General features: G+C 38.7%; 1 protein-coding gene across 1 annotated transcript in view; it reads right to left on the bottom strand.

The window, feature by feature from the left end:
- The window catches only part of LOC126100545 (UDP-glycosyltransferase UGT5-like), a 120151-nt gene that overhangs the window by 62840 nt on the left and 41397 nt on the right, over positions 1 to 15914 (bottom strand). The window contains exon 3 of the mRNA XM_049911163.1: positions 14948 to 15528. Coding sequence (XP_049767120.1) covers positions 14948 to 15528 — 581 coding nt within the window. The remainder of the gene's footprint in view (positions 1 to 14947; positions 15529 to 15914) is intronic.

Raw genomic sequence — 15914 nt, 5'->3', positions numbered from 1 at the left:
AAAGAAAGTGTATTGAATGTTAAAACTATTGTAAGATGTGAAAATTGTAATTTATACACTTGGTCCATACGTAGGTAATGCATTAGGATATGTGTAGTAGAAAACCTGTGGTGAATACCCTACCTGTAGGGGAGCGGGAAAAGGTGGAGACAGGCGAGCGCGGGAAAACGCACACTGGCGCGGTTCGGCACAACGGACTCAGTAAACAGTCGGAGTTGGGCATCGGTCAGAGGAACATGTAGTGTACCGAGGAGGCTATCTAGGAAAAGTGGATTCCATTGAGCCTCGGATGGGCCAATTCCGACGACTACATGGCGAGGCTATATTCTTAGGCACAAAAATTGGAAAGATTACGACGCTAAGAAGAAGGAAAGTGCCGATGCAGTGAGAGCCTTAGCCGTGCTTGCATGTGTGCTGTGCTTCTCGCTATCTCGCTGCCCGCCAACCGCCGCACCGACTTGCACAGGTCAAACATTTATTTCATCTTTAGAAGTGTATCTGTGTGGACCAGTGTCGAAACTGTTTCTAACTGTTCCATAATAACGTGACTTTTACCAGAATTGCCTTAGCCATTACTTATCCTTATCATTGTCCTAGACAGGTTCCTTACCACATATTGTGCAACCCGAGTATCCCGAACTGAAAGTTTAAAGATAGTATTAACGAGAATTGTCAGCAGACAAATCTATGTTATAAAGAAGTTTATATTTATGTGCGTTATTGTAAATGTTGATAAAGAGACAAACAGCTTTGATTAAATTGAAAGAGAGTTTTTTGAATTGAGCTAGCAATGACACTTAACTAATTTGAGACAGAAAGAATGATAGTTAATTAATTCAGAAATAAGAGAAAAGAGTAGTAATCCATAGATTGATAATTTTGAGTGTTAATTTACCTTCAGGACTTAATAGTTTCAGTATAACGGCCATAACAGTTTCAGGGCCCCCTTCTCTTGCCCATTCTTTCACATCTTGAAGTGTACTGATCAGATCTGAACAGTAAAGTTAATTTCTATATTAAACCTAAGTGTATTAGTGTTTTTTCCAATTTTAATAGTGACATTGTATGTGTGCTTTCAAAATTGCTAATTCTAGGGTAATCTATGCCCGATTTCAGTCTGATCAATATACAAAATGCAGTTCGTAGTAATCATTGCTGTGTGGTGTTGTGTAATTTTAGCTCGTCCAAATTAGTACAAAAGAAGAAAACCTTAGTTCAGTAGATTCTTTCTGGTTCCAAAGTTTGCCATAAAACGCAACATTACTACGTGTCATTATGCTTGTACATGCACCCACTTGTACAAGGAAAAAACTCACTCAATGCCTAATTAGGCTGGCGACCATTGGTAATATCTACTGTGTGTACTTTTTGTCCATGCGAACGCGTAATTGTACTTTGCATTTGCTTGACGCATCACTGTAATTACTGACTGAGTATAGGTCCGATCTTGCTTCCATTAGGTACACGCGGTCAACTTATGTACTAAAATCCTTGTTTATAAGGTGAAGCCCGTGAACTTATTACAGTACAGGCTTTATAGAGTTAACGTACGTCCGACAGGACGGTAGCGTTACAAGTGGTTCCCGGTGACAGGACATCCAGTTGTGGTCGGTTACAAATTAACGTAAAGACCGAACAGTGGATGTTCAGAGGCACGAATAGCAATAAAGTTCAGTAAAATAAATTGTAGTGTGCGTCAAGTATAGTAGTGTGGTGTAATTGGCATTTAATAAGGACAGGAACGTAGACAGGGTAGATGTGCCGAGCGAAATGGAGAATGCGGCTGGCAGTTTCAGGAGTTTACGCGGCCAGATAACAGATGGCGTTAGCGGAAGACAATTGGCGTACATACAATACCATGAACACGTCAACGAACAGATTGAAATGTCGAGGTCGTCTCGAACACAGCAAGGGACAAAAGAGGAAGTAGAGGGTGACTTTGTAGATGATAGTGGGTACGTGAACGAATCCACTGACATATTTGATTCACCACAGATAAAGAAAGAACCGAAAGAAATTTCCGAAATAGAAACGGAACACACCGATTTCGTAGAACAAAACAGTGTAAAAATTTTAAGCATGAACGACTTGCTTGAACAATTAACCAAACAAATTGCAGGACAGAATGAACAGCTTAAAACACACGTTGACGAGCAGCTCAAAACACAGGGCCATCAGCTCAAAACACACGTTGCAGAGCAGCTCAAAACACAAAACGAGCAACTTCAAAAACAAGTCGATAATCAGGTTAATCAGCTTAAAATACAGAATGATCAGATTAAAGCACAGGTCGAAGGACAGGGAATTAAAATTAGTAAACAACTAGAACAAGTAGAACAAAAAGTGGGTAATTTAAGTTCTGTGGTAAATACTCTGAAATTTGAAATTGATACTATTAACAAAAATATGGATACTATGCAGGAGGAAATTGGTAACATTAACAGTAGATTCGATGTTGAAATTCTTAACATCCAAGAGAAAGTAGAACCTCTGGTTGAAACTAAGGTAGACGAAAAAGTTTTCGGTCTTAAAACTGAGATCGTAAACGAATGTCAACACGGAATATCACAGTTGAAAAAGGTAGTTTTAGACACTGAAAGGGATTTAGATAAAAAAGTAACCGGATGTGTTCAAAATTGTGAACAAAATACTACGAAAATTCAAGGCAGAATTTTCGATTTGGAGAGCAAAATTAAAGATAGGCCTGGTGTGGTCTGTAATGGCACACCAATTACGAAGCTATTAGAAGGTGAGGAACGCTTCGATCCAGCCAAGAAACATAACGGGTGGCATCCGTTAGATTTTATCAAAAATTGCGAGAGAATATTTCCTGAGCACTTGTCTGATCAGGAAAAGATAAACGTTGTAATTAGCGCCTTAGCAGGTGACGCTAAGCGCTGGGGAATCAATTTAAATACCGAACGAATGACGTTCGAAGAATTCAGGCAAAGATTTACAGAAGAATATTGGTCTGAACAAAAGCAGGACCATTTATGGCGCGAGTTTATCATGGCCAAACAGCATGATAACCGGGGCAGAAATTATTTGAAAGATTTCTGCGAATATTGGTACTGGAAATTGACGCATTTAAGAGGCCTTAGATCAGATTCAGAAATTATCTGGGAGCTATATAAAAAGCTTCCAGAAGATTCTAAGAGGTATGTAGGAAGCAACCATCGTAGCTTCCAAGCATTTCTAGAAAGGGTCGAAGACGAAGACCATTGGCGCGAAAGTCGTGCCAATTATCAAAAATTTGGTAACCATAATAACCGAAACAATGACGAAAGAAATGACGGCGATGGATTTCGTGTCAATGTAATACAGAGAGGAAGAGGCAGAGGAAGAGGCAGAGGAAATAATCCAGGTCGCGGTAGAGGATAACCGCGCAAAATAATAACGACGCGGGAAACTAATTTCAGCGAACGTTGCGGGCCAAACGGAAGCGGACAATACATACCGGCCCTGATTTAAGACAAGATACCGGACCGACCGTAATATAATGAGACAGGTTAGAGACAGGCGTGAAACGACGCAACGTGTTGTGGCGAGACAAGCGTCAGGTGCGAGCCAGCATGAGTCATCTCGGCCGCACAGAGCGCTACAGGTTAACAGGCGAGTGGAGCATCAGAGGGTAACGACCCAGCCTAGCAGAACATCTGTTCAGAGAGAAGCCGTTAGCAATACGGCAGCAGTAGATACGAACTTAGCTGTAAGAGATAATGAAAATTTTGCGAGTGATAATTCCGTGGCAAAGGAAACAATAAATGAGACTGTGAGTACACAGAGAGGTGCGGTTAGCAGTGTTTGCAATGAGGTAAAGGGCGATAATGAATTAGCAGAAGTAACTGATTGGCGTGTGCAGATCGATGATCTGTACAAGGGCCTAAAGCAATGTGAGTGGGAGGATTTTAAAAAGGAGTATGAGGCGAGGAAATTAGTTGATAGAAAAGGAAATGATAGGGACGTTAATAAAGTGACGTGGCCCAAATTTGAAGAGGGGAGAATAAATAGCGCCGCGCAAAGTATGCGTGCTGCCGATAGGAGGAAGGTTAATGATAGGAAGGATTTGGAGAATGAAATCCTCAGCATTGACGAAGAAATAACTTCTGTTAACAATCCGCCAATAGTACAAGCTGCTACCGAGAGGTACCGTGGAGAAGGGGCAGATGATTACCTGAAAGTGATTAAAGTTCACGAGGATTACACTGAATATGAAGTCACAGTAGATGTAAATAAAGCTGATGATGAGGCCATGTTGCCAAAAGAGGAGACTGAATTAAAATCCAAGCCTGACGACAATACCGAGGAAGAACTTAGTGCCTGTCTCAGAAAAGCTTTTATGTTAGAACCTGATAGCGATCCAGAATGGTCGGATTCCGACGATAGTTCAGGTGATGGAACATACGCAAATACAGACAAAATTGAATATACTAACTTTCCCTATTGTGCAAAAGTAGCGTACTTAAATGAATCTGGGGTTGAGGAAGAGAGTAGTGATGACACTAGTGAAGATGAATTTTCAGGTGTAAAAGAAAGTGAATATACTTTTACTGAAAGAGGGTATGAGAAAATCAGTGGAAATAAAGGGGAGGCATTTAATTACTATATTGTGCCTAATGATGACGATCTATCAAAACAAAATCCAGACGTTGAGACTGAACAAAGAAAGAAAGAACCACCTGACGATTCTGTGTTTATTTTGCGAAGAGTTCAAGTAAGCAAAGACTTTGAACTCCAGAAGCCTAAGAAACCACCAGACTTATGTGACTGTTTTATGAACTATAAAAGACTGCCTTGTTAATAAGGAGACGAGCAGGGGCAGGATGCTGTATTTGTATATATTATTATTATTATGCATGACTTTATTATTACTGTAACTCAGTGTTATCTGAAAGTGAATTATTGTTTTGTTGAATTAGAGCCTGGGGCAGATTTATATCGGAATTTGAGAATGTCATGAACACATTACATCATGAAACTACAGGATTCCCACAGGAAGAAATTTTGCTAGGTAGAAGTAGTAAAAGTTTAATTGAAGAAAAACTAGAGTTTCCACCTTGTACAAGTTTGGGATTGAATCAAAAGAAAGAATTGGTAATAAAAAGGGCAAAGCAAAAAGCTGAATCTAGGTCTAAAAGACACAACAAAAATCTAAAAGTTTCAAAATTTAAAATTGGGGATTATGTTCTTTTAAAAACCCACGAAAAATCTAGTGAACTAAACCATGAAATTTCCAAATTTAAATATATTTATAATGGACCATATATAATACAGAATATTCCACACGATAATGCTTACTACCTGATCTATCCAAAATCCAAAAGACCTTTAGGTGTAAGAAATATTGTGGACCTGAAACTGTATGTTCCTAGGAACGAGTAATTGTGCTGTATCTTATGCTGAACCCAAGTTATTTCAAATGTAACTGATCTTTGTAATTGTCTGTATACCCTTGAAAGTTTGCTAATGTAGTTATGTGAGTTTCAGATTACCAATTGTACTGTAACTGTAAAAATGTATGGAGGAAAGGACTGAAAAGAAAGGATAAATGCTATCAGCCAGATAAAAGATGGAACTGTCAAAAATGAAAATGGGCAGTGTATGAACCAGAATATGAAGGACTGCCAAATACCAATGAGGGCAGATAAATAGTCGATGGAAAATTGTAAATGTGACCCAGGAGATGTGACAATATGAAGTGAAAAGGACTGCCCAAATCCGCATAATAGGCAGCAAATATGTGTAGTTAATTTTCTGAAAATTTTGTGTGTGTGTTTTGTTTAGTAAGTAAGGAAATGGACTGCTATTCAAAGCAAGCAGCAACAAATTATCTTATAGTGTATACGAAATATGCATTTGTTTTTTGTAGTTAAATATTTGTATTCCATTATCTGAAATTATTTCTTGGAGAAGTTAGTAAAAAATGAGTAAATTGCTATTTTAGTAATGTTATGATGGGAAGTTGGACTGTGCAATAGGCACTTAAGTAAATAACGAGAAATTGGTCTTGGTGTGTTGAGAAAGTATAAACATATATACAGTGAGTGAAAGGAAATATGTAGTAAATCTTTTTGGACATTTACGTAAAGATTCAGAACCACTGTATAATTGTAAAATTTAGTGTTCCCATAAAATTTGGACTTAAGAAAATTTTCTGGAAACAGGGGCATGTGTAACAACAACTGTAAATAGTATAAGATTTTTTTTCTTTCTGAATTTCGGTAAATTAATGTAAGCAATGTTTTGAATTTCTTTTCTTTTCGTGTCATGTTAAAGAAACTGTGAGCAACTTTTGAAATGAATATTATTATTTATGTTAGATTTTAAGTCATGTGACAATCAAAAGAAAGTGTATTGAATGTTAAAACTATTGTAAGATGTGAAAATTGTAATTTATACACTTGGTCCATACGTAGGTAATGCATTAGGATATGTGTAGTAGAAAACCTGTGGTGAATACCCTACCTGTAGGGGAGCGGGAAAAGGTGGAGACAGGCGAGCGCGGGAAAACGCACACTGGCGCGGTTCGGCACAACGGACTCAGTAAACAGTCGGAGTTGGGCATCGGTCAGAGGAACATGTAGTGTACCGAGGAGGCTATCTAGGAAAAGTGGATTCCATTGAGCCTCGGATGGGCCAATTCCGACGACTACATGGCGAGGCTATATTCTTAGGCACAAAAATTGGAAAGATTACGACGCTAAGAAGAAGGAAAGTGCCGATGCAGTGAGAGCCTTAGCCGTGCTTGCATGTGTGCTGTGCTTCTCGCTATCTCGCTGCCCGCCAACCGCCGCACCGACTTGCACAGGTCAAACATTTATTTCATCTTTAGAAGTGTATCTGTGTGGACCAGTGTCGAAACTGTTTCTAACTGTTCCATAATAACGTGACTTTTACCAGAATTGCCTTAGCCATTACTTATCCTTATCATTGTCCTAGACAGGTTCCTTACCACATATTGTGCAACCCGAGTATCCCGAACTGAAAGTTTAAAGATAGTATTAACGAGAATTGTCAGCAGACAAATCTATGTTATAAAGAAGTTTATATTTATGTGCGTTATTGTAAATGTTGATAAAGAGACAAACAGCTTTGATTAAATTGAAAGAGAGTTTTTTGAATTGAGCTAGCAATGACACTTAACTAATTTGAGACAGAAAGAATGATAGTTAATTAATTCAGAAATAAGAGAAAAGAGTAGTAATCCATAGATTGATAATTTTGAGTGTTAATTTACCTTCAGGACTTAATAGTTTCAGTATAACGACCATAACAGTTTCAGGGCCCCCTTCTCTTGCCCATTCTTTCACATCTTGAAGTGTACTGATCAGATCTGAACAGTAAAGTTAATTTCTATATTAAACCTAAGTGTATTAGTGTTTTTTCCAATTTTAATAGTGACATTGTATGTGTGCTTTCAAAATTGCTAATTCTAGGGTAATCTATGCCCGATTTCAGTCTGATCAATATACAAAATGCAGTTCGTAGTAATCATTGCTGTGTGGTGTTGTGTAATTTTAGCTCGTCCAAATTAGTACAAAAGAAGAAAACCTTAATTCAGTAGATTCTTTCTGGTTCCAAAGTTTGCCATAAAACGCAACATTACTACGTGTCATTATGCTTGTACATGCACCCACTTGTACAAGGAAAAAACTCACTCAATGCCTAATTAGGCTGGCGACCATTGGTAATATCTACTGTGTGTACTTTTTGTCCATGCGAACGCGTAATTGTACTTTGCATTTGCTTGACGCATCACTGTAATTACTGACTGAGTATAGGTCCGATCTTGCTTCCATTAGGTACACGCGGTCAACTTATGTACTAAAATCCTTGTTTATAAGGTGAAGCCCGTGAACTTATTACAGTACAGGCTTTATAGAGTTAACGTACGTCCGACAGGACGGTAGCGTTACAAGTGGTTCCCGGTGACAGGACATCCAGTTGTGGTCGGTTACAAATTAACGTAAAGACCGAACAGTGGATGTTCAGAGGCACGAATAGCAATAAAGTTCAGTAAAATAAATTGTAGTGTGCGTCAAGTATAGTAGTGTGGTGTAATTGGCATTTAATAAGGACAGGAACGTAAACAGGGTAGATGTGCCGAGCGAAATGGAGAATGCGGCTGGCAGTTTCAGGAGTTTACGCGGCCAGATAACAGATGGCGTTAGCGGAAGACAATTGGCGTACATACAATACCATGAACACGTCAACGAACAGATTGAAATGTCGAGGTCGTCTCGAACACAGCAAGGGACAAAAGAGGAAGTAGAGGGTGACTTTGTAGATGATAGTGGGTACGTGAACGAATCCACTGACATATTTGATTCACCACAGATAAAGAAAGAACCGAAAGAAATTTCCGAAATAGAAACGGAACACACCGATTTCGTAGAACAAAACAGTGTAAAAATTTTAAGCATGAACGACTTGCTTGAACAATTAACCAAACAAATTGCAGGACAGAATGAACAGCTTAAAACACACGTTGACGAGCAGCTCAAAACACAGGGCCATCAGCTCAAAACACACGTTGCAGAGCAGCTCAAAACACAAAACGAGCAACTTCAAAAACAAGTCGATAATCAGGTTAATCAGCTTAAAATACAGAATGATCAGATTAAAGCACAGGTCGAAGGACAGGGAATTAAAATTAGTAAACAACTAGAACAAGTAGAACAAAAAGTGGGTAATTTAAGTTCTGTGGTAAATACTCTGAAATTTGAAATTGATACTATTAACAAAAATATGGATACTATGCAGGAGGAAATTGGTAACATTAACAGTAGATTCGATGTTGAAATTCTTAACATCCAAGAGAAAGTAGAACCTCTGGTTGAAACTAAGGTAGACGAAAAAGTTTTCGGTCTTAAAACTGAGATCGTAAACGAATGTCAACACGGAATATCACAGTTGAAAAAGGTAGTTTTAGACACTGAAAGGGATTTAGATAAAAAAGTAACCGGATGTGTTCAAAATTGTGAACAAAATACTACGAAAATTCAAGGCAGAATTTTCGATTTGGAGAGCAAAATTAAAGATAGGCCTGGTGTGGTCTGTAATGGCACACCAATTACGAAGCTATTAGAAGGTGAGGAACGCTTCGATCCAGCCAAGAAACATAACGGGTGGCATCCGTTAGATTTTATCAAAAATTGCGAGAGAATATTTCCTGAGCACTTGTCTGATCAGGAAAAGATAAACGTTGTAATTAGCGCCTTAGCAGGTGACGCTAAGCGCTGGGGAATCAATTTAAATACCGAACGAATGACGTTCGAAGAATTCAGGCAAAGATTTACAGAAGAATATTGGTCTGAACAAAAGCAGGACCATTTATGGCGCGAGTTTATCATGGCCAAACAGCATGATAACCGGGGCAGAAATTATTTGAAAGATTTCTGCGAATATTGGTACTGGAAATTGACGCATTTAAGAGGCCTTAGATCAGATTCAGAAATTATCTGGGAGCTATATAAAAAGCTTCCAGAAGATTCTAAGAGGTATGTAGGAAGCAACCATCGTAGCTTCCAAGCATTTCTAGAAAGGGTCGAAGACGAAGACCATTGGCGCGAAAGTCGTGCCAATTATCAAAAATTTGGTAACCATAATAACCGAAACAATGACGAAAGAAATGACGGCGATGGATTTCGTGTCAATGTAATACAGAGAGGAAGAGGCAGAGGAAGAGGCAGAGGAAATAATCCAGGTCGCGGTAGAGGATAACCGCGCAAAATAATAACGACGCGGGAAACTAATTTCAGCGAACGTTGCGGGCCAAACGGAAGCGGACAATACATACCGGCCCTGATTTAAGACAAGATACCGGACCGACCGTAATATAATGAGACAGGTTAGAGACAGGCGTGAAACGACGCAACGTGTTGTGGCGAGACAAGCGTCAGGTGCGAGCCAGCATGAGTCATCTCGGCCGCACAGAGCGCTACAGGTTAACAGGCGAGTGGAGCATCAGAGGGTAACGACCCAGCCTAGCAGAACATCTGTTCAGAGAGAAGCCGTTAGCAATACGGCAGCAGTAGATACGAACTTAGCTGTAAGAGATAATGAAAATTTTGCGAGTGATAATTCCGTGGCAAAGGAAACAATAAATGAGACTGTGAGTACACAGAGAGGTGCGGTTAGCAGTGTTTGCAATGAGGTAAAGGGCGATAATGAATTAGCAGAAGTAACTGATTGGCGTGTGCAGATCGATGATCTGTACAAGGGCCTAAAGCAATGTGAGTGGGAGGATTTTAAAAAGGAGTATGAGGCGAGGAAATTAGTTGATAGAAAAGGAAATGATAGGGACGTTAATAAAGTGACGTGGCCCAAATTTGAAGAGGGGAGAATAAATAGCGCCGCGCAAAGTATGCGTGCTGCCGATAGGAGGAAGGTTAATGATAGGAAGGATTTGGAGAATGAAATCCTCAGCATTGACGAAGAAATAACTTCTGTTAACAATCCGCCAATAGTACAAGCTGCTACCGAGAGGTACCGTGGAGAAGGGGCAGATGATTACCTGAAAGTGATTAAAGTTCACGAGGATTACACTGAATATGAAGTCACAGTAGATGTAAATAAAGCTGATGATGAGGCCATGTTGCCAAAAGAGGAGACTGAATTAAAATCCAAGCCTGACGACAATACCGAGGAAGAACTTAGTGCCTGTCTCAGAAAAGCTTTTATGTTAGAACCTGATAGCGATCCAGAATGGTCGGATTCCGACGATAGTTCAGGTGATGGAACATACGCAAATACAGACAAAATTGAATATACTAACTTTCCCTATTGTGCAAAAGTAGCGTACTTAAATGAATCTGGGGTTGAGGAAGAGAGTAGTGATGACACTAGTGAAGATGAATTTTCAGGTGTAAAAGAAAGTGAATATACTTTTACTGAAAGAGGGTATGAGAAAATCAGTGGAAATAAAGGGGAGGCATTTAATTACTATATTGTGCCTAATGATGACGATCTATCAAAACAAAATCCAGACGTTGAGACTGAACAAAGAAAGAAAGAACCACCTGACGATTCTGTGTTTATTTTGCGAAGAGTTCAAGTAAGCAAAGACTTTGAACTCCAGAAGCCTAAGAAACCACCAGACTTATGTGACTGTTTTATGAACTATAAAAGACTGCCTTGTTAATAAGGAGACGAGCAGGGGCAGGATGCTGTATTTGTATATATTATTATTATTATGCATGACTTTATTATTACTGTAACTCAGTGTTATCTGAAAGTGAATTATTGTTTTGTTGAATTAGAGCCTGGGGCAGATTTATATCGGAATTTGAGAATGTCATGAACACATTACATCATGAAACTACAGGATTCCCACAGGAAGAAATTTTGTTAGGTAGAAGTAGTAAAAGTTTAATTGAAGAAAAACTAGAGTTTCCACCTTGTACAAGTTTGGGATTGAATCAAAAGAAAGAATTGGTAATAAAAAGGGCAAAGCAAAAAGCTGAATCTAGGTCTAAAAGACACAACAAAAATCTAAAAGTTTCAAAATTTAAAATTGGGGATTATGTTCTTTTAAAAACCCACGAAAAATCTAGTGAACTAAACCATGAAATTTCCAAATTTAAATATATTTATAATGGACCATATATAATACAGAATATTCCACACGATAATGCTTACTACCTGATCTATCCAAAATCCAAAAGACCTTTAGGTGTAAGAAATATTGTGGACCTGAAACTGTATGTTCCTAGGAACGAGTAATTGTGCTGTATCTTATGCTGAACCCAAGTTATTTCAAATGTAACTGATCTTTGTAATTGTCTGTATACCCTTGAAAGTTTGCTAATGTAGTTATGTGAGTTTCAGATTACCAATTGTACTGTAACTGTAAAAATGTATGGAGGAAAGGACTGAAAAGAAAGGATAAATGCTATCAGCCAGATAAAAGATGGAACTGTCAAAAATGAAAATGGGCAGTGTATGAACCAGAATATGAAGGACTGCCAAATACCAATGAGGGCAGATAAATAGTCGATGGAAAATTGTAAATGTGACCCAGGAGATGTGACAATATGAAGTGAAAAGGACTGCCCAAATCCGCATAATAGGCAGCAAATATGTGTAGTTAATTTTCTGAAAATTTTGTGTGTGTGTTTTGTTTAGTAAGTAAGGAAATGGACTGCTATTCAAAGCAAGCAGCAACAAATTATCTTATAGTGTATACGAAATATGCATTTGTTTTTTGTAGTTAAATATTTGTATTCCATTATCTGAAATTATTTCTTGGAGAAGTTAGTAAAAAATGAGTAAATTGCTATTTTAGTAATGTTATGATGGGAAGTTGGACTGTGCAATAGGCACTTAAGTAAATAACGAGAAATTGGTCTTGGTGTGTTGAGAAAGTATAAACATATATACAGTGAGTGAAAGGAAATATGTAGTAAATCTTTTTGGACATTTACGTAAAGATTCAGAACCACTGTATAATTGTAAAATTTAGTGTTCCCATAAAATTTGGACTTAAGAAAATTTTCTGGAAACAGGGGCATGTGTAACAACAACTGTAAATAGTATAAGATTTTTTTTCTTTCTGAATTTCGGTAAATTAATGTAAGCAATGTTTTGAATTTCTTTTCTTTTCGTGTCATGTTAAAGAAACTGTGAGCAACTTTTGAAATGAATATTATTATTTATGTTAGATTTTAAGTCATGTGACAATCAAAAGAAAGTGTATTGAATGTTAAAACTATTGTAAGATGTGAAAATTGTAATTTATACACTTGGTCCATACGTAGGTAATGCATTAGGATATGTGTAGTAGAAAACCTGTGGTGAATACCCTACCTGTAGGGGAGCGGGAAAAGGTGGAGACAGGCGAGCGCGGGAAAACGCACACTGGCGCGGTTCGGCACAACGGACTCAGTAAACAGTCGGAGTTGGGCATCGGTCAGAGGAACATGTAGTGTACCGAGGAGGCTATCTAGGAAAAGTGGATTCCATTGAGCCTCGGATGGGCCAATTCCGACGACTACATGGCGAGGCTATATTCTTAGGCACAAAAATTGGAAAGATTACGACGCTAAGAAGAAGGAAAGTGCCGATGCAGTGAGAGCCTTAGCCGTGCTTGCATGTGTGCTGTGCTTCTCGCTATCTCGCTGCCCGCCAACCGCCGCACCGACTTGCACAGGTCAAACATTTATTTCATCTTTAGAAGTGTATCTGTGTCGACCAGTGTCGAAACTGTTTCTAACTGTTCCATAATAACGTGACTTTTACCAGAATTGCCTTAGCCATTACTTATCCTTATCATTGTCCTAGACAGGTTCCTTACCACATATTGTGCAACCCGAGTATCCCGAACTGAAAGTTTAAAGATAGTATTAACGAGAATTGTCAGCAGACAAATCTATGTTATAAAGAAGTTTATATTTATGTGCGTTATTGTAAATGTTGATAAAGAGACAAACAGCTTTGATTAAATTGAAAGAGAGTTTTTTGAATTGAGCTAGCAATGACACTTAACTAATTTGAGACAGAAAGAATGATAGTTAATTAATTCAGAAATAAGAGAAAAGAGTAGTAATCCATAGATTGATAATTTTGAGTGTTAATTTACCTTCAGGACTTAATAGTTTCAGTATAACGACCATAACAGTTTCAGGGCCCCCTTCTCTTGCCCATTCTTTCACATCTTGAAGTGTACTGATCAGATTTGAACAGTAAAGTTAATTTCTATATTAAACCTAAGTGTATTAGTGTTTTTTCCAATTTTAATAGTGACATTGTATGTGTGCTTTCAAAATTGCTAATTCTAGGGTAATCTTTGCCCGATTTCAGTCTGATCAATATACAAAATGCAGTTCGTAGTAATCATTGCTGTGTGGTGTTGTGTAATTTTAGCTCGTCCAAATTAGTACAAAAGAAGAAAACCTTAGTTCAGTAGATTCTTTCTGGTTCCAAATTTTGCCATAAAACGCAACATTACTACGTGTCATTATGCTTGTACATGCACCCACTTGTACAAGGAAAAAACTTACTCAATGCCTAATTAGGCTGGCGACCGAATTATTAATCATTGGTAATATCTACTGTGTGTACTTTTTGTCCATGCGAACGCGTAATTGTACTTTGCATTTGCTTGACGCATCACTGTAATTACTGACTGAGTATAGGTCCGATCTTGCTTCCATTAGGTACACGCGGTCAACTTATGTACTAAAATCCTTGTTTATAAGGTGAAGCCCGTGAACTTATTACAGTACAGTCTTTATAGAGTTAATGTACGTCCGACAGGACGGTAGCGTTACAAAGGGACTCTCTCACACTGTATTCAAAACAAACACGAAATCTATGGAACACTTACTACCACTCGAAAATTAAAGCTTCCTAAAAGCAAAAACACACGGAAGAAGAAGTGACAAGTAAGAAAAATACAGTTAATACTTAAATTAACGTAGCTCGCTGCACAGCAGACGTGAAGCAGACGGCACCAGTGCTCCTTGTCCTCTCAGGAGGCCAGGAATCCCGTTGGCACACACCTTTGAGCAAGCTGGGGATGGGACAGGTTTGCGCAACCTCGTTGTAATGATGACAGAGGCCTCGCCCAGCGACTCGCCGTGCTTTTGTTCACCACCAAGTCTCCGTAGACATTCTGCAAGGGGCTATGACCATCTTTGATACTCTGGTTTTATGCCGAAAGAAACTCAAAGACAGCTCTCTGCTTAAAAACTACGTCCGTTAGAGACGCCATTTTGAAGGCTACACGTACGACCTAACGGAACTCCATGAAACTATAGGAAAAGCGGGAACATTCCACGATGTCCCAAAAAATTCTGCAATTTTTACAACAGAAATTGATTCATAAAAAATGTGTTGGATTACTTATTGAACGTCCCACGTATTACTAACATTATAAACATTCATGAAACAACATATGCAGATCCGCTAAGTCTCAATCTTTCCTGTTAATACTGTGACATCTTACCTGTGGTAGCTGCTTAGGCTTCCCGACATGCATCCCTCCAACTTCGACCATGTTGGGTACAAGGGGACGTGGGCTTCCGTGAGTGAAATGGTAATTAACTAAGAGAAGTGCAGTTCGTCTTTCGATTTCTGACAGAGATGGCAGTGAAGGATCTCTCAGATATGTTTGTAAAATAGAATCTAGTCGAGGTATGTATAAAAAATGACGCAGCACGTTGTGTCCTATCCCAACAACTGTATTCACTAGTCGTTCAAGGAAATTCATGTGCGTGCCGAATGTGAGGAACGCAGTCGGAACGTGGGCGTACGGGTTTGGATTCCCCACCATCCAGGCCATCCAGTCCAGACCTCCAAAGCTCGTCAGCACGATTACAGGAGCTTTCAGGCCGTGAGCGTATCCGTGTAAACATTCTGTGAAGATATTCTCTAGAATAATGACGTCGAACTTTTTTCCCGACTTGTACAGACTCTGAACGTTTTCATCTCTCAGAAATCCGTGGCACATTTTTTCTGAGAACTCGATGAATTGTTTTGCCCACTCTAAAACACCAGTCGCGGCCTCGTCGAATACGTTGAGATTATCTGAAAGGAGAAGGAAACAGAAACACAGTTAAGTCCTGCATCACCGCTCACACAGCCACGTGAGAAGTGTAGCTTTAAACACGGGTTAGTTCACTCGTTTTAAGGGTCGAATTTATTATCCTTAAGGAGAAGAAATAGAAGATGAAGTGTCTTTTTCAAAATATGTCGCTACTAAGACAATTTTGAAGCCAGACCTACGAAAATTGGTATATGGTTTCTCGGTCAGAAATGAAGAAATACGAGTTTCAGCCGTTTTTCGAATATCAACCCGTAATGGGGTGAAATAGGGAATGAAGTGGCTTATGAAATATTTGATTATAAACGCATTTTCAAGACTAAATCTACTAAAATTTGCATTTGACTTCTCAGTTATAAATAAAAACTAA

The sequence above is a fragment of the Schistocerca cancellata genome, chromosome 9 (genome assembly GCF_023864275.1).
Source record: "Schistocerca cancellata isolate TAMUIC-IGC-003103 chromosome 9, iqSchCanc2.1, whole genome shotgun sequence".
NCBI classification, from domain to species: Eukaryota; Metazoa; Arthropoda; class Insecta; order Orthoptera; family Acrididae; genus Schistocerca; species Schistocerca cancellata.
Note: the sequence above shows the minus strand (reverse complement) of the source record. Positions and strands in the feature narration are given on the sequence as shown.